Consider the following 20472-nt stretch of genomic DNA (forward strand, 5'->3'; position numbering starts at 1 on the left):
TGCCAGTGCCTTGGCAGGTCTCAGAATACTGCTCACCTCTGATTGGTGGAATGGTTTGGCAGTACATTTTGTCCCAAGGCTGTATCTGACACTTTTAGATAGAAAGAGGAAATCCTGAGACAGGTTACTCTAAGGTACCGAGAAAGCAACATGTCTAATAGGACTGAGCCATGAAAATGTATTCCATCAAGGATGTTTCGTCAAAGGCGTTGCACTTGAGCAAATCATGTGCACTTTCCCTTTGTATCAGTCTTCTCTTCATCCCCTGGTTAGTTTTATTTCATACACATGAGCAGAAATGGGAAGAAAGGCTATTTAGCAGGAGTCCTATGGCTAACCATAGAACGACCTGGGTGGCATTGAATGAGAGTCCATTGCCACAGCAACACTAATGAGCTGTACCACAGTCACATCGAACAGAGGAAAGTTCCTAAACACTGTGCAGTACCTGTTTCCCCCAAATGAAAATGCCTTTGCTTTGAGCAGCGGTGAGATACTGGGATTGTGACTCCGGCATAGAGATTGCAGGCATTAGTATTTGGGGAAAAAAGCACTATTTGAAAACGGCTTCTGTTGATTAAATGGGTTTTTAATCTAATTCAAGCTGGAAGAAGATAGTTATGACTCTGTGATTAATTTTTTTATTGGATAAAGAAATCTTATATACAGATCTGACATTTCTTGCTTAGAAATTAGTTAAAATTACATAATGAGAGCTTAAATGGGGATAATAAAGCTAGTAGATAGCTTTTAGAACAAAGTTAAAATGTATTATGTGAAGAATTGCATTTATAACAAGGCACTGTCAATGGCACCTTGAATGATTATCAGGAGAGCTGATCTACCCACCAGGTGAAATTACTTTTTCTCTCATCTTTCTATGAACCTTTCATTAACAAAATATTAATCACAGCTTAGTACTGTTAACAGCTAACACTATTTTTTTTCCTTCACATTTGAAAGAGAAAGGGGAGGTTTGTTTAACGTGGTCCCGATTCTCCTAGGTATTAGGGATAACTTGGCATCTTAAAAATGCACTTGTATTTACCTGCCGTATGGGAAAATCTAAGGCATCTCCTCGCTGTAGTCACCACTTATATATACTTAGGGCAAAGGCGGACAGATTTAGCTGTTCAGCTTAAGCTCAGGTAGTTTCTCTGCGGTAACAACAGTCTTAGTATTGGCGACTCAGGGGTATCCTCTCCTGTTCCTCACAAATAGAGCTAGTAGATAAGAGAATTGCTCGATAAGGGTCCACGTGTATCTCATCAAGGGGATCCAAGATCCCCTTGAAGCCAAAAGGCAGAGTTGCTGAATTATTTAATCATACAGTTGGAGCAGGACTTCGAGATCATCCACTTAAACAAAAATTTTAGACCTGAGAGAACAATTAGGCCAAGGGAGGAAAAGCAACCTGAACTGGGTCACAAGTCAGCTGGGTTAAAATGTTGTAAACCCGAAAACTTGGGAGGTGGGGGGGAGTGCAGGTGCAGCTCTCTGCTTTTTTATCTGTTTCCATTGATTTTTGTTTTCTTCTTAAACTTCTATTTCCCCCCTATAGGAAGAGGGCAGAGTCCGACTCTAGAAAAAGCAGCATACCGAACAGTAAGGAGATCCCTTCACACCACCCAACAGACCCGGTAGAACTGAGGCGCCTTAACTTTCAAACACCAGGTAAGAACCACCACACATCTAATCCACACACAGTCTTTACCAGAAGTTGTACAGCTCAATTGATATTAAGAGTTGAGGCCAGGTGCGATGGCTCACGCCTGTAATGCCAGCAGTTTGGGAGGCCGAAGGGGGCAGATCACGAGATCAGGAGATCGAGACCACCCTGGCTAACATGTTGAAACCCCGGCGGGCGCCTGTAGTCCCAGCTACTCGGGAGGCTGATGCAGGAGAATGGTGTGAACCCGGGAGGCGGAGCTTGCAGTGAGCAGAGATCTCGCCAGTGCACTCCAGCCTGAGTGACAGAGTAAGACTCTGTCTTTAAAAAAAAAAAAAAAAAAAAAAAAGAGTTGAAGGTATCACTTTATTTTGAACCATTTTGTTCATCCTGCTCTTTTATTTTACTATTATGGAGGCTTGCCCAAGCAAAAGTCTGAAAGGAAATTAAGTTCTTTATGCAAACCTGAAATGGGGTGGGGAAGAAAAAGAAATGTGGTTCTCCTTCAAATTTTGGAAGAACGGTAGTCTTTATAATAATATCTATCATTTTTATGGGCGTGAGTATTGTTTTTGTTATTTCCAATGACACCAATCTGGAAAGCATTCAGTTTCTTATCAAGTGAATAAATGAGTAAATGGATGGATGACTGTACACATCTTTCACCCCATGGGAAAGCATAGATTTGTTCTGTATTTTCCTTTTTGTTTGTGTTTCTGGCACTCTGAAAGAGGAAGGAAGAAAGGGAGGGAGGGAGGTAGGAAAATGAGGTAAATATTTTTAAATATTACCTCTACTAAATGTCACTGATCACTTCTTACTAGAGAGAAACATAAAGTGACTGAGGATAACAAAAATTATACTTGTTTCTTAAAATAAAGAACATTAAGTGCCTCAACAGAGGAACACTACTATTCCTGCTGAGGGGCCTTCAGTACAATATTGTTTATTCAGGCCTAGATCTCTTTTGCTTTCATTCAACTAAAGCATGTGTATACCAAATGAATGGCAAATTATGAATGGCAGAGGGAGCTGAAAATATAAAACCGAGTGACCCTATCTTAATACGTTATGATACTGAACAAAGTGAAGAGCTCTCTAAGAAGTCTTTGGGATTAAAATGTGGTTGTAGTGTTGTCCCACAAATTGTAGACAAGTTTCTTTGTGTCGTATGGATGTTCTGATTCACAGTATGATACACTGCAAATGTATTACAGTACACATTTTACAGTGAATTATTTTGAACGTGGTTTATTATGCTCAGCATATTTTCTCTTTTACATGTAGCTATACCATAGTAACTAGTAACTCTTCAATTGAAAGAAATGTTTAGCATTTTCAGTGTGGCTATACAATCATCATAATGTTGGTATTCAAAAAAAAATTCTAACTCATATGAGGTTAGACTTAAAAAAAAAAAAATTATTTCATCATGCACTGGGAACGTGTGCATGATGATTGAACAAACTTGTGTCATCTTCCAGGATAGATTGTAGCCCTCTGGATGCATCATATTGAGTCACCTACTCAGTACTTTATTAAGGCAACTTGATATAAATTAAGTTACTGTAGTAAATTTCGTTGGTTCAGCGCTTTTTGAAATAGGTGGATACTGACTACTTCAGGCTATAGGCAACTTCTTTTTGTTTTTCATTGTTTGTTTGATTGATGGATTTTTTGAGAGAGGGTCTCACTTGATTGTTCAGGCTGGAGTGCAGTAGCAAAATCATGCTCACTGCAGCCTCAACCTCCCAGGCTCAGGTGATCCCCCTACCTCCGCTTCCCAGGTAGCTGGGAATAGTAGGGCATGCCACCACACCCAGCCAATTTTTTTGTTTTTTTGTGGAGATGGAGCTTGGCCGTGTTGCACAAGCTGGGCTCCAACTCCTGGGCTCCAGCAATTCATCTGCCTCAGCCTCCCAAAGTTCTGGGATTACAGGCATTAGCCACCACTCTTGGCCTACAGGCAACTTCTTAATAATGGACCCAGGAATTTATATTCCTTTCAATTTGGCAAATTCAATGTATAGAGGACCCAAAAGCTGAAGAAATGATGTGCTACATGATTCTTTGCATTTCTTACCTCATCACCCTTTAAAAGAGCAACATATTATGGAAATAGAAAAATGGATCAGATTTCTCAGTACCTTGCAACTATCTCTGCACTGCCCCTCCTTCCTCTGTCTTTCACATAAATGTCATTTGTGCTGGAACCAACCTTGGCCTTCCACCAGAGGCAGAAACACAGTATAAGGTTGAGCAGAAAGGCAAAGGTACCCCAAAAGAAGAGAGCCAATGAAAGTGCTACGCCTCACCTCCTCTAGCACCAACAGACAATGTTGCCAGAAATAAATACAAAGCAAGAATGGGAACTATGTAGAGAGAGTGATTAGCAGGTGCTGGTGACTGCAGGTAAGAGAATAGGAATGTCTTCAAGTCTTCAACCAGGAGACCTCTGTCTGCAAGTACTTTTCACTTTCAGATGTAATTTTGCAAATATGGCCAAACTCAAGAATTCTATTGGCAATTTAATTTTCCCAATGTATTTGGGAAGATTATATCCATTTATAGAGAGAATCTGTTAAATTTTATATAAGCTAGCAGAAAGAAAAATGAATGTTACAGTTGTAACATCTCTTGTATCACCAATGACTTTACGAAATTAAAATGGGGACCTGAGTATAAAGGAAGGTGTCATTTAACTAAAGTTAGACTTATCATCTCAAATGGATGAGGGAATAAAGTGGACAAAATGAGATAGGAGAGGAGCTGTAGTAGATGAGGAGACTAGAAAAGGAGAAATTGTCCTAAGATCCTGGCATATCTGTTCACTCAGGAAGCAGTACATTATGCCCTTTAGCTCAGGTAAGCAATTCACTTAAGCTTGATTTGTTGAAATTGTTTATTTGCCGTCCAAGCTCTTATGTTGTGGCCTGCTGTCTGGAAAATTTATACCATTTTACAAAGGAAATAGACTCTGCTGTTAATGTGAAATTCATAGAGATGTGACCATTTGCTTCAGGCTGCATAGATTTTAGCCAGTGGCTGTGAATTACCTTAATTACTTGTCAATAGGATGAGAGCAAAATGTGGGGTTGTTAACCCAATAACCCTTTTGTGCTTGTTCATCTCCTCTTTTTTACGAAGAAGCAAGGGTTCTCTTGGAAAATGAAATAAAATAATCCTTTATTAGGTGTTGCATAACAGGTGCTATGATGCTACTTAATTTTTAGGTTTTTAAATTATTTACATTTCCCTATCTGAAATGTGGCTTTTTAGTATATTATATCTACTATGAATGTATAATTGCTTATCCCCAAACATTATAACACTTGAAAATATTTATTAATAATATACATAAGTAGAGAATTAATAATCCACATCTTCTGTTAAAAAAAAAAGTCTTTCAATGAAATAAGATGGCTGTGATTTATATAACCAGTACCTAGTACAGAGTTTGTTCCCGAAGGCAAATTGATTTCCACTTCTGATGGGTCTGTTGTGAAGGATAAAATAGCAAACAAACAATACAATTTGAAATTCAGTAGGCCTTTCAGAAGGTAAAGCAAGCACATTGCTTCGTTCAGTGATTCCATAAATTCTACTTTCTCAAAAAAATCATTTTGTGAGTGATAGATTCATTTACATTCTAAGTTATTTATTCTTTTGGAGAATCTAGATTTAAGGAGTCAGATCCTTTTTTCCTTAATTCTGCCTGTTATTCCCAATTTCATATAAATATAGCATTCCAACAATCTAAGTATGTCAAAGAACTGTTCCCTTAAATGCAGTACCACAAACACAGTTGGGTCAGAAAGTTAAGATTTCCGTCCACTGTTGCTCAGCACAAAGAGAAGACAGAGAAACGTGCTTTTTTGTCAGTATAACCATCCTTGTGAGGTTGGAGAGTGTGGGGAGGAACATTGCTTTAGCACATTTTCAAACTTTTAGACAAGAATCAAGTCACTCTCTGACACTGCTGAGAGCCTTCCAAAGAAGTAGCTTGGACTTGAATCTGTACGGAGCACTTTAAGGAGCTGCTGTATCTTCTCATTCTGAAGTCTCTGATGCTGCTGGCAGCTAGAGGTAGTTCAGGGCTGAAGCCCACTAGTCCATTATTGGCAACAAAGTTCTTGGTCTTTTTGGCATTAAGATGAGTGAAAAAAGAATCACCAACCCAGCCCCTTCTGAAAAACCATTTTATTTTTCTCTTATTGAGCATAATGTAATTGTGACTTAACCCATTGCTGCATCAGAGACAATATGGAATTGTTGAATAATTTTTTTTTCTCCCCCTAAATGGTAGTTTTTCTAGGGCTAGGACTAGATTTAGGATGAACAGTCTGATGGGATTCCAGGATGCTGCATAGTGTTAGGACTAATCTGTTACTTAAGTGATGGATTCACATGGTAAGTCTGGACAAATATACGGGAATATTTATCATTTTTTGTGCTTGCACACTTTCATTATTAAAGTATCCTTTACAATGAAAAAAAATCATGTCAGTCTGTGAAGCACTGTATGTAAGCACCTGAACAGGCTGGGGAAGCTCTTGCTTTCACAAGTGAAAGCAGGCACCTCAGCTTGTAAGTATTTTGCACAATTGTAAATATCTGTCTTATTGTAGTTCAGATGGCATTGTATAGCCAAGTTATATTTGAGACAGCATGAGCTACCTCATCATTTAAGAGAATAATGATTTAAACAATAAATCATTGATTATTAGTATAGAAGGTCAGCCAGAATTAGTGTGGAACAGGCAATTTAAGTAACATCAGTTGTTTCACTAATAACTACCAAATTAAAATGGGAACTTAAGTATATAGGAAGGTATCATTTAGCTGACGTTTGACTTACTAGTTCTAACAGATAATGGAATAAGATGGGCAAGATAAGTAAAAGAGAGAGGTGATGTAGTAGAGGAATTTACTGGAATTATTAACTGCTGATCAAGTTTTACAAGTCTTTAAGGTCTGTGGAAGAAGGGAAGAAAATACTTATAAAAGATGCATTTAAAGGAAACGTCCATTAAGCTCCATACATCTCTGTAACCAGCAGTAACTGGGTGTGCACTAGGATGGGTTAATAGATATGTTGCTTGTTAAACAAAAATGAACTGTGTTAGCCTCATTTGGAAGGAAAGTTTTCTCTTTCTTTCTTTTATAAACAATTTCCAAATTATTTTAGTCTGTCCCTCCCAGAGCATCTTCTCTTTAATTTCAAAGGCAACACGTTTATTGGGAAAATTTTGGAAAATAGAAAATAAGTTTGTTAACAGTTATTGCATATAGATTGTGACCATTTAGGTGTTCATTATACTACTCTTTAATTTTTGTACACTTGAAAATTTTTATAATTGTATGGTGGGAAAGGGCCCAATAAAAGCACTTTTAGAGAAGAAAAATTACTCTTCATCCCACTTCTTTTTTTCTTTTTTTATTTGACATATTTAAAATAAACATTAAAATATTTTGTCATTACTCCAATTTAGTCTCCAGAAATATCTGCCATATACAGTTTCATGTATATCGTTCCAGACTTAATTTGTATATGTAGTTATTTAAATGATATAGAGTAGGTAGGGAGGAGTGTGTGTGTGTATGTATGTCGTATATGTATACACACACAATTTGCTGTTGTGACATTTAACTATATAAAAATTGACCTTTTCCAAGTGAGTGTATTAATACGTCTTATCTTCTTTTTAACAGCCCATGGCAATGATGGTAGTCAGTTCTGTAGATATAAAAATGTATTAACTCGTTCCCTATTAGTGGAGGCTAAGTTATTTCTCATTTTTGCTATTACAGATACTACTGTATTGAACCCATATATTTTGACACCATCATTGCTATTTCTGCATGGCAGACACCTGGAAATTTAATAGCAGGGTCCTAGGGCAGGCACATTTACCATTTTGATAGAGAGACCCAATTACAGACTTTTCGAAATATTGTAAAAATCCTTTACTGAAGGTTTGACCCCCTCTGGCCCATGGTCTCTAGAATTGGACAAAATGATGAAGATAAATATAATATTATTAAAAGATGGTGATATATAAAAAAAAAAACAAATCACTAATATGTGTTCATTTTTCTTCTTTTTCCCAGCAAAGAAAATTTAGAGGTTGAGGATCTTAGAGAAATTCACTTTCTTTTCAGTACAAAGAAAGTTGTAAGGGAAGAGCTACTGGTAGTACTGGTGGTGCACCAATCATCGACCTTTCCCTGTGCCTGCACATTCAATGTTAAAATGTCTGCTGTCCCTGTTCATACCTCCTCCCTGGCCCAAAAATACCTGCAAACAAAACCAAAATTATAGTGTTTATGCTTGCACCTTTTAGGAAAAGAGATTTAAAACTCGATGATCAGATATTACAACATAAAGACCTCGTTTTCATTCCGTGGATGACCTTAGTATGTTTTGCCCTAAAGCATACATGGATGGTAGGTGATTGATGGGCTGTGAAAAACAAAAACAAACTCGTAAAAAGTTAACGAGTCAGAAATATGGTATCAGCAGCAGAAGTGTCTGCACAGCAACTGAATAAGCTTTAAAAACCTCTTCAGCTATCTCTTCTGATCTATTAATACTATTAATTGGATCAATGCTAACAAGATCCATTTTTATGTATACTTTCTTCATACATTCATATTTTATTTTATACTATAAGGAATTTAGGCATATGACCTAGGTTAAGAATACCGGATGTGTTCTTTCTGTTTTATTTTCTGAAAACGATGATTCATTAAATCTAAGTGCCAGATTTCTGATACAAAGAAACAGCTTGTTCAAATTCTGTATTTTGAGAAAGTCTACATTAGAATTGAATTTTACAAAAAATTTTTTAAATGTTTCGAGGCAGGATCTTGCTCTGTTGCCCAGGCTTGAGTGCAGTGGCACAATCATAGCTCACTGTAGCCTCAACATTCCCTGCTCAAGTAATCCTCCAACCTCAACCTCCCAAGTAACGGGACCACAGGCATGTGCCACCATGCCCGGTTCATTTAAATAATTTTTTTTTTTGCAGAAATGGGGTCTTCCTCGGTTGCCCAGGCTGGACAGAAACTCCTGCAATCAAGTAAAATTTTTGAATTTTAATTATGCCATTCAGTACTTACCTAGAAGAGCACTTTTGGTGACTCTCATTTAATAATGATCCCCAGTCACATATCAAGTCTAATTGTCGTTATTGTTGTATCAGGAAGCTTTCAAATCAATGTTCTCTTTATCTTTAATTTATCATTAGTTTGTGATACAAATAATAAACATAGCAGAGTATTTGTATTTCATTCAGGGAATTCTAAATAGTGCATAAATTATGTTAAAAATATGACAAATATTTAATGAACTAATTTTCTGTTTCTGACTGTTAGCTCATAGAAGTCTACTTTTGTTAAGACTGTGGTAATTGATTTGATGAAAAAATTAGCTTCTCTTTGGTCCATAAGCACAAACTATTCTCCAGACTTTATCACAGTTTGTCAGTAAGGAAAGTCATGAAGAGACTATTACTGAGTCATTACAAACACACATATATAGTGACAGAAAAAAATCATCTAAATGATATACCACCATTGTTAATTACTTCAAAAACTCTACTTAGCAGAATAGTTATATAGTGCCTATTGGCATTTAATGTAAAGTTTAAAAGTATGAAAATAGAACAAGTGTTTCATAAATATTTTTCTATGGATAATAAAATCATTTGAAGCATTCAGTAGCCTTACTGACTTAGTAAACTAGAGCAGGACATTTGAAAAGCAAAAATACCATAAATTAGGTTCTAAAAAGTATTCTGCCAAATGGCATTCCAGTTTTTAACATTTTAAATTCATACCGTTAGTTCATGTTTTCATGGAAACTTAGGATATTTTGGCAAGAAGTACCTGGAAAATACAGATGTGCTTTTGCATCCTCTTTTCCTCTTCCCCATCACTGAAACAGATGACCTAGGTGAAGTCCCTATATTGACACTTTTTCGCAAACTGAGGATGGTTTATGATCTCTGTCTTGCTGCATAGACAGCCCAAACAGTCTTAAAGACCCAGCTTTATGTACCTGTCACCACTTGTCCAGGGATGTTAAATGATTTGAGAGAGAGCATGGCGTAATGTGAAATGTGCTAAATGAGAGTGGACATGGTATGGGATCAAATCCTCATGCAGCTACAGTTCTGCTGATAATGATGACCTTGATCGAGTTCTTTAACTCTCCTGGGCTTCATTTTTCTAATTGGTAGAATTATTGGGGGATCAGGTTAGAGAGAGGGGAGGTAGATGAACCCATAGGGGATGAACCATGCAAGAAGCATACTTCTTTATATCCCCAGCACAAAGCAGTATTGTCTTGTGGATACAAGCTTGCAATCTGTCACTCCCAACACTCCTTGATTCTAATTCACATACACACAGATGAAAGAAGGTTTTGTTCTTTTAAAACAAAGGCCATAATCTAGTTAGCCATATGTGGACTGCAGAAGAGCTTCTTTTGACATGGACTGAGTTTCAACAAAAATTTGAGTCAAATTGAAAACTGAGGAAATGCCACAGGAAACTCTGAATTTTTAGTGGCTATTGAAAACCTGAACAGTCTGAACCGATTGGCCTTGCATTCTCACTTGGCAGAGCAAGTCCTGGAGCTGAATAGTTTCACCCTTTTCAGAAGCCCCCCCACGTGTACACTAGCCCTAAAGATGAGTGACATTGAGACTGAGCGTTAGTTGCCATTTATGTCACGCTTATGGCTATTTTTCACATAGTAAAGAATTATTGTTCTTTCTGGAGTCTCTGTTCAAAGTACAGAAACAAAAGCCAGCCCTGGAAACCTGCTCATTGTGAGGAAATGGGAATTACTGCATTTTGTGTGTGTGTGTGAAAATGTTGACTGTATAATACTTAGCCGCCTTCAGTCATTTATCTTACCAGTCTAGCCCCTTTCATCCATGGAGACTTTGCCCCCCACTTTATTTAGAAGATCGCAAATGCCATTCTAGAAATACTACAGTAGAAAGATGCCCAAGCTGCATGTTGAGATGTTATTTACTGTCTGGGCTTATGTAGAGAAATCATCTAACTTTTCTGGATTTGAGTCCTCTTGTATAAAATGAAAGTGCTGGACTAAGTCGTCTCTAAGGTGCCTCTCAGGTTAAGATGCCATGATTTTAAAGTTTACTTCTTATAAGGAAGTCACCATGACATTAGTCTTACAAATATGTACCCTATTAAAGGGAGCCATCCTGTTTTTTCCTCCAACCTAAGGCAGATTTCAGTGACTGCATCTGTCATTTTTCACGTTGACACTATACTATGGAGATCATAGCTTCAAAATGAAAAGTCTTACCAGATTTGACGCGTGCCTTTAAAATGCATTTATGGGCCGGGCACAGTGGCTCATGCCTGTAATTCTAGCACTTTGGAAGGCCAAGGCAGGTGGATCACGAGGTCAGGAGTTTGAGACCAGCCTGACCAACATGGTGAAACCCCGTCTCTACTAAAAATATAAATATTAGCCGGGTGTGGTGGTGCGTCCCTGTAATCCCAGCTACTCAGGAGGCTGAAGCAGGAGAACCGCTTGAACCCGGGAAGTGGAGCTTGCAGTGAGCTGAGGTTGCACCACTACACTCCAGCCTGGGCAACTGGGCAACAGAGTAAGACTCCATCTCAAAAAATAAAAAAAAAATTAAAAAAAAAGCATTTCTGTTGTACATTTGTAGCTTTGAACTGATGAGATCATGACACTGGCAAGCCCTCCCTATTTGTTAGCTCTCCTTCAAGTTCTTGGCTGCTAATAATAGCTGAAGTACTAAAGCTTGCTAATGGGATGTTAGAGGGGATTCAAGAATATCACCAAGAGAAAGCTCATCTCATTCTCTTAAATCCTGATATGACTTCTAAATGGAAAAAAAAAAGGAATAAATGGAGTTATAGGCCCCACCTCATGAATCGCATAGGACTAAGAGCCAGCGCTGGGGAACTTTAAAAATATCAATATATAGCTCCCACATCCAGAGACCTTAATTGGTCTGGTGTACAGCCTACAAAAAAAAAAAAATTTAAAGCACATCAAGTAATTTAAATGTGAAAACTCTGATGTAGTAAAGACTTTGGTTGATAGACTGTGAGCAGTTGTCATGTTGCCAGACAAAACATTGAAAGGATACCACAGTGAGATCAACTTCATAGTTTTCTTAGTGTCTATCTTTTCATTTAAAATCTAACATATTTATATCATATAACTTTCTTTCAATATTGGGCAGTGGAGATGTTTCTGCAGAATTTTGTAACAATATTTTGAAGTAGATCCTTGATCATTGTTTTCTGATATGAGCTAAACAGTTTCAACTTAGAGGAGTTTTACTCTGGAGGATTATTTTTATGCTGACATTCAGTCTTTTCTGATATATGATATAACATCATAATAGACTGTGTATACACTTTGACTAATGAGAGAAAATAGCAGCAAACTTAAATAGTTGAAAAAATAAACAATTCAACTGCATACTACTTTTCTATTTTGTAAAAAGTAAGTACTCTCCACCCCCCCTCAAAGAAGAGGTACAATAACTTTTAGAACCCTTACATTTGCACCATGTCCAATAGACCCTTCTCTGTTCAGAAGTTCTATCTGTGTGTGGGAAGAATGAAAGTTATGAAGAAGAGAATGGCTCTTGAATTTATCTAGTTCTATACTCTGATTTTAACAGTTAAAGAAATCAAAGGCGCTTCACAAATGGTGATTTGTCCCTATTAGTAGATGACAAAACCAGAAGTAGAACCCAAGTCCAGTATTCTAAGCCAGGATTCTTTCTCCCGTACCATTGGATTCACACAAATTCTCCTCCCTTTTCTGTGAAACATCCATCTGCCATTTTTACTTAGAAATTGAGTGCAATATGGTATCCAATGATAAGTTTTATGTAGCGATTCTTTAATGCTATGATATCTTGCATGTAATAGATATACGTATATATATTCTGATGTGGAATATAATGAGCCAATGTAGATCTGCTTGAATTTTTCTTTAATAAGCTTCCAATATAATAATTCCAGATCATGTGCCAGTGCATGCCTCAAGTAAATATGTTGATCACATCTTTGGTTATTATTATGGTCTTCTACTGCTGTAATACTAATACTTTTCCCATCTCCAACTGGCTTTACTTTTTGCAGCTTTGAGCAGTAATTCAGTCCCCTACGCCTCCCTGATTGGCTCTGTGTCCTCCCTCTCTAGCCAAACCACCACTCAGTCCATATATGATAATAACTCTCTCCCACGATTCGCTCGAAAAGGTCTAAACATCTTTGTCTCTATTATTTTCTCTGTTAAAGTACTGTAATGATGTCCATATCGGTCCATTTCCATTTCCAGATAAGCCTAAAGTCACCTATGCCTTTGCATTTCCATTCTTTTCATTGGGGGTGCCTCATCTGGATAAGATCATGTAATTATCAGATCACTGTCACCCTCTCACTTCCTCCACAGAATGTAAATTATTTCAGTTCTACCACTAATACAGAAAAGTTTCAGAAAGGGTTCCAAAATTTTGTTCCAAAGGCATTATTATATCACCAACAAAGAATTTCTACTTGCAAGCAATTCAGTTTTATTGGCTCTCCACTAAAATTTTAGCTGACTGGAAGCAGACCTTCATAGCCATAAAAACTAAACCACCAGAATTCACAACACTTGCTAAAGTGGTAGTCTTTAAAGAGCGGGGTAGCTTTTACTTAACTTACCAGAACCATTGACAATTTGGCATTTGAGATAAAGGAACTTACTGGGTGACTTTTAACAATGGTATAATTCCTAAAATGCTCTTAAAGTAGTCACATGTCATGTTGACTCTATGGCCATCATTCTGTAGCCTCCCTCCAGAGAGCCACAGTGACAGCAGAATGTCAACACATGGCTTCCAGTTTGAGCTCCTCCCTCATTCTTTTTCTGCTTCAGTGGCTTCCCTGGGGACATGCTAGTTCAGGTTTTTCTAGCCAGCTGGAATTTGTGTCTGTGAGATAAGAGTCAGCAATGCTCTTTCATGATACTTCTGTAAAATTAATAGGAAAAAAAAAAAAGACAAAACATATGAAAAGTGAGAAAACATCAGAAAGACACAGGAGTCACCAAAATTAATAGTGGATTATTTTTCATGGAATCTATGAAATTAATATATCTTCCACTGGCTGAATGAACTAGAATGTGTCAGCCCCCGTCTCTGCTTTCCTTCTTTTTTCACCCTCTTTCCCTCCTGTCTTTTCATCATTTGATCACTTTCCTGAATTCATTTCTCATTAGTGGACAAAGATGTTTACACCTAAAGTAGATTGTAGGTTTGCTGGGGGTTGAATAATGGGGACCTGGGGCAAAATATCACAGAGTTGTTAGTGTGGCCATTTATAAATGTCCAGAAGAAGGCTGCAACCCCAACCTCTACAATCTGCTACTAGTGGAAACATTTTTGAAGCTCAGTTTGGTGTCTGATTGTGCCTTCAGTGATTATCGTCAATGAGCCGTGGTGCATGTCATTCTTTGTGTCTATGTTTGCATGTGAATGTCAGTCACCTACAGGTTTGTGAAATATTAGCGATCTTAATGTAGTAGTCACATTGTACTAGCCACAATGTATAATGAATCCTGCAAAAACTTGCAGCATTTTGATTAGTCCTTTGGAAAAATATATCAGGCTTTCCATTTCATTTTTTTTAAGAATTTGTTCTATTTTATTTTATTTACACCATCATTTCCTTTGCAGGTTCAGATGATTCCGGTTACCCTGGTAACCTTCATTCTTCAAGTTAGTTTTCCTTGATTATGCATAAGTCATTTTATGTTTACTATCAAGCTACTACTCTTTCCCTTTTAGGCCTTTCTCAGTGTCTGTTTTCTTAGTTCACTTTACACCATTTAATTCCACACAATTTCCATTTCACACAGTGCAGGAGAAGGAGTTTGAAATGGCATAAAAGTCATTACTCAAAGCAGAAGTTGACATCAAGCCTGACTGTCAGTTTCCTCCACTAGCTAACCTCATTGATTCATAGCACAATAACGCTTTCTTTTACACTAGGAGTGTTAGTTTGGAGATTTTGCTTGGTGACTTTTCATTTGGCTACAAAATTCATCTTCCCAGAGCATGTCCTGCTTTGAGTAACCAAACTATTTGCCTGCTTCCTCACCTAAAACATCTTTACTACTCACATATTTTCAGGCCATTTCTAACTATAGTATTCTCTATATTTTGGAATGGCTAGCATCGTTTTCATTTGTTTTCAAATGTTTTTCTTCTTTCCTTTTTTCAATAGGTATGGCTAGCCATCCTCCAATACCCATCTTGGAACTTGCAGACCACATTGAAAGATTGAAAGCAAATGACAACTTGAAGTTTTCCCAGGAATATGAGGTAATTCACTGTGTTTATTCTTTATAGTAATTTTAAGAGTTGCTCTTCTCTTTTTTTGACCATATTCTTGAAAATTAACCTCATCAGTGCTTTTCCCTTTAAATATGACTCAAATATGATATAAAAATGTATAACGAATTGCCAACTTAAAAGTGTCTGCACAAGCAATATAGTAATTACAATTTTAAAGTGTTAATTTTACATTTGTTCATTATTACTTGCTGAGATTATGAATTTTCTAACTTTTATTTTATTTTTAATTGGCAATAATTGTATATATTTATATATATGGATTATTATTAATTATAGTCACCATTCTGTGTAATAGATCACTAAAGCTTATTCCTGCTGTCTAGCTAAAACTGATCAACATCTCCCCTTTCTCCAGCCATCGGTTGGTAATCACCATTCTACTATCTACTCCTATGAGTTTGACTTCTTTAGATTTCACATATAAATGAGATCATGCAGTATTTGTCTTCTGGCTTTTCACTTCCTAGAATATACTAAATTGATAAGGTTTCCAGCATACCAAATAGGTGCCAAATACACTGATTTGTGATAAGAATCCTCATCTAAAAAAGAAAGATTACAGAGATTAAGTACATTTCTCAAGACTCTTGGTTTCATAAGCCATGAAAACTCTGTAATTATTGAGTACATATATATTACCTTAGCCTTCAATTAGTTAGAGCTAATATTAACATAGAAATATATTTTCAGAGAGTTGCTTGTTTTTGAAGAAATGGTGCACTGAATGCTATCTTAAAATTCCGGAATCCTTAAAAAGTCTATGTGAATTATTGATGAAGGTAAATTAAAAGCCTGTGTGAATGCACATGTATGTGGGTGTGTATTTGGATATTGTGGTATATATCAAGCAAAACTTTATAAAACTGGATATTTCTGGTATTCTCCAGCAACAAGGACGCTTAATGAAGCCAATTAATGAATTGTTGATAACCAGACCATAATTATTTTTCCTAGACCAGTTTTAACATAATATTAAAATGTACAGCTAAAATCTTGTAGTTGTACCAAATAATAAAAGGTTATTGGGTACCTGGGCAGCCCAAATTTCACCATCAGGGGTTTCTACTGATTTACTTACTGGGAGTTGTTAACACATTCCTGTTACCTCTTGGTATCTGTTGTATCAGCCTTAATTGGGGCAGTTGCACTGGACCTACCAGCTCTAACATTCTACCCTATCATATTCTGTAGCAAAACACTCTAAGAGGACCCCCAACCTCAAGTGGCTTAGAGGGGTCACAAAAATAAGAAGACGCTCCATATAAGAGAACATGGAGCAGTGAGGCCTGTGGCAGTATAAATATCCTCATGGCCTTCCCATAATCTTCAAATATTCAAATGTTCATTATTTTAAGTTACTGTGCTGGAAAACCAAAACATATCTGTAGTCTCATTCACCTCCACCCTCAAGAGCCAGACCGCCTTTTATTCAATTTGCATACTCCAGCATCTTTGTCATATATTTGATAGGACACAAAAATTTTGTTTGTTTCCTCACCTTTTGATTAAGTTACATTTTCCTTTATTCTGCACCAAGCATTCAGGAGAACATTTTCAATGTTGGGAAAATTCACACTGGAACGCACGTTATCTTCTTTTCTCAGATGGTCGGCAGCTTATTTCTTTCGTGCTCTTCCTGTTGATCAGAATAGCTCTTTTAAAAATATGCAGTATCCTTTAAAACACCTTCTAGAGTTTCTGATTTAGGGCTTAAGGCTCCAGAGTGAGTTTTAGAAGAGAAAATAAGGCAAATCATAAATAGCACCTGGGGCAACATAAAAAACCCTTAGTTATGTCAGTGTTTATGAACCAGAAATCTTTCATCACTCCGACCTACTTTTTATTGTTATGTGATTCTTATTATTTTGCCATGTGATATTTTTTCACGGACCTGCTTTAATTATTTATTTTTGATTATGGGTTACATAATGGGTCACAAATTATGGAAATACAATAACTCGACCTGTGAATAAGCCATTAATTCACTCTCCACCAATCTAACTTTAAACCACAGGCAATAATATAGTCATGCATCACTTGATGACAGGGATGCTTTCAGAGAAATGTGTTCTTAGGTGATTTTTGTCATTGTGCAAACTTCATGGAGTATAGCAAACTAGATAGTATAGTCTATTATACACTTAAGCTATGTGGTCTAGCCCACTGCTCCTAGGCTACAATCCTGTACAGCAGGTTGCTATACCCAACAGTAACTGTTTGTGTGTTTAAACAAAGAAAAGGTAAGGTAAAAATACTGTACAAAGAGTTTTAGGCCAGGCGCGGTGACTCACACGTGTAATCCCAGCATTTTGGAGTCCGAGGCAGGTGGATCACCTGAGTTCAGGAGTTCAGGACCAGCCTGGCCAACACGGTGAAACCCCGTCTCTACTAAAAATACAAAATTAGCCAGGCCTGGTGGCAGGTGCCTGTAATCCAGCCACGCAGGAGGCTGAGACAGGAAAATCGCTTGAACCCGGAGGTGGAGGTTGCAGTGATCCAAGATCACACCATTGCACTCCAGCCTGGGCGACAAGAGTGAAACAAACAACAAAAGAATTAAATGGTTCCCCTATGTAGGACACTTAGCATGAATGGCGCTTGCAAGACTGGTAGTTGCTGTGGCTGTCAGTGAGAGTAGTGAGTGAATGTAGAGGCCTAGGACATTACTGTATACTACTGTAGACTTTATAAACACTATAAACTTAGGCTACAACAAATTTATTTTAAAACTTTATTTCAATAGTAGATTAACCTTAGCTTACTGTAACTACTTTATAAAATTTTTAAACTTTTTGACATCACTTAGCTTAAAACACAAACACATCATACAGCTATACAAAAACATTTTTTCTTTTATCCTTATTTTGTAAGCGTTTTTCTATTTAAGTTATTTTAACTTTTTAAAATTTTTGGTTAAAAACTAAGATGCAAAGACATGCATTAATCTAGGCCTGCACAGAGTCAGAATCATCAGTATCACTGTCTTCTGCCTTCACGTTTTGTCCACTGGAACATCTTCAGGGTGACAGCATGGAGCTGTCATCTCCTATAATGATAATGCCTTCTTCTGGATACCTCTTGAAGGACCTACCTAGGGCTGTTTTAAAGTTCTCTTTTTTTAAATAAATAAAAGGAGTGCACTTTAAAATAACAATGAAATATATACTTTAGTAAACACATAAACTAGTAACATATTCACTTTTAATTAAATATTATGTACTGTACATAATTGTATGTGCTTGAGTGGTAGCAGAGTAAGTTGAATTACACCAACATCTCTACAACCACATGAGTAATGCACCATGCTGGGACGTTACGACAGCTACCACATCCCTAGGTGATGGGAATTTCTTCAGATCTATTATAGTTTTATGGATCAATCTCTTATTTGTGGTTTGTTGTGGACTGAAATGTCATTATGCAGCACATGGCTATAAAAGCATCACTCAAGCAATCTCAGTTGCATCCATTGAATATAATAACTGGCCTCCTTTAAATATGGAATTTTCAAGAAATGCTACATGTAAAGATACTTTAATGATCCTCATTTAGCCATTAGATCAGAAGTGCTCCTTGAAAATAGTTATGAACTGCATGCTGGCAATGCTGCTATGCACAGCTTCCCCAGTAGGCTTAGCCTTGGACATGATAGCCCACATAGACTCTTCACTGATGTTCATGATGATGATCTGTGATTAAAGCTCCCTGGGCATGAATTGACTCTACTGTGCCTTAACAAGCATGAAGGAGATGTTTAAGTGTTGTATTCAACAGTGATAATAGGATTAAGACCTCAACATAAAAATTTAGGCTTAGAGCAACACTTTGTGGGGAAAAATTGTTTATTCTACATAAACTTGAATAGATTTTTACTGGCTTTCAGCAAAGAAAATAGAGGAAAGAAAACTCACATTGCTTTCAAACACCTGATTATTTTGGCATAATCACTGTGAGTAAATGTTTACTTAGAACTTGTAACATACATGAAGCTAAATTTTTTACTGTGATTCTAAGACTAACACAGGTTAAAGGCATGAGAGCTGTTTGCACTGATCCTGAGGTCAGAATAGGAGGAAGTAGGTTAGATTGTAGCACAGTATTATTAGATCCTATGAGACACTTCCTGTACTATAAAGGCCTTGAACTCCAATACTGTATTTAGTGAAAGCTAGAAGAATGGACCTGAGAAATTAGTGTAACCCCATCTCTGCAGGTCTTTATAAACACTTTAGATGTCCATTTTCTGAGATGAAACTAAAAAGTCCTACTGGAATTTAAGTAATCTCAATTTGAGAATGGTATCTGGAATGCAAGGAATAAAGTCCTCCTTAAAGTTGGTGTGGCTGTTAAAGTCCATTTATTAGGCTGGTGAATCTTTAAATCAGAATAATATGTGTAGGTCTTGCCAAACAAAATCTTGGGCTGTCGCCTACAGATCATTTGGTTGCCTATTTAAAATTGAAATTCCAAGGAAGAAGTCAAATCCCTGAATAGACCAATAACAAGTTCTGAAATTGAGGCAGTAATTAATAGCCTACCAATCAAAAAAAGCCCAGGACCCGATGGATTCACAGCCAAATTCTACCAGAGGTACAAAGAGGAACTGGTACCATTCCTTCTAAAACTATTACAAATGGTAGAAAAAGAGGGACTCCTCCCTAACTCATTTTATGAGGCCAGCATCATCCTGATACGAAAACCTGGCAGAGACACAATAAAATTGAAATTCCTGGTTCCAACCCCAGAAATGCTAGTTTAATAGGTCAGCTGTGGTATCCACGAATCTGCATTTTAAAAGAGCTCTTCAGCTGACTTTGATGCAGGTACTTCAAAGACTTCAATTTGAGGAATGTCATCGGTTTAGGGTAATGTATTACAGAACATGATCCCCAGTCTTCATTTCACCATTTGCTGAGATAGCATATAGACTAGTATATTTAAGATTTAATCAGAAGGCATCATCACAGTGATGTATGTACAAATCTTATTTAGACTAGATAGATTGTAAGAAACTATAGCCCCTGGAAATTCTCAAGGAAAGACAGAAGAGCATTTCTGATGTATTATAGAGCCAAGGCTAACAGTAAAGGTACACACTAAGAATGGTCATCTAGAACTGAAAGGCTGTGGCAATTTCCTGATATCTTCTCTGGAGCTTTCATCTTTATGCTTTCTCTGGGGTGGCTTCATTCTTCCCCTGATACAAGCCAGCGTCTTCTTTTTTTCTCGCCCACACACAGAAAACATGGTCTTTAATCATATTTTCATTTACATACAGGCCCCATAAAGAGACTGAGTTGTTCTTGCCAGTCACATTTTAAATGCCAGAGAACAAAGTCTGAACTCTAGCTAATTGATGGTTTGTTGTGG

General features: G+C 37.1%; 1 protein-coding gene across 50 annotated transcripts in view; it reads left to right on the top strand.

Moving 5' to 3' along the window:
• Positions 1 to 20472, top strand: part of PTPRD (protein tyrosine phosphatase receptor type D) — a 545821-nt gene that overhangs the window by 409395 nt on the left and 115954 nt on the right. For 29 of the 50 annotated variants that reach the window (XM_074017485.1, XM_074017484.1, XM_074017489.1 and 26 more), the window contains 2 exons: positions 1562 to 1674; positions 14972 to 15069. In XM_074017485.1, coding sequence (XP_073873586.1) covers positions 1562 to 1674; positions 14972 to 15069 — 211 coding nt within the window. Of the gene's footprint in view, positions 1 to 1561; positions 1675 to 8700; positions 8752 to 14421; positions 14464 to 14971; positions 15070 to 20472 lie in introns of all 50 variants that reach the window. The other 21 variants (XM_074017470.1, XM_074017474.1, XM_065530544.2 and 18 more) reach the window with 2 other exon arrangements.

The sequence above is a fragment of the Macaca fascicularis genome, chromosome 15 (assembly GCF_037993035.2).
Source record: "Macaca fascicularis isolate 582-1 chromosome 15, T2T-MFA8v1.1".
Lineage (NCBI taxonomy): Eukaryota > Metazoa > Chordata > Mammalia > Primates > Cercopithecidae > Macaca > Macaca fascicularis.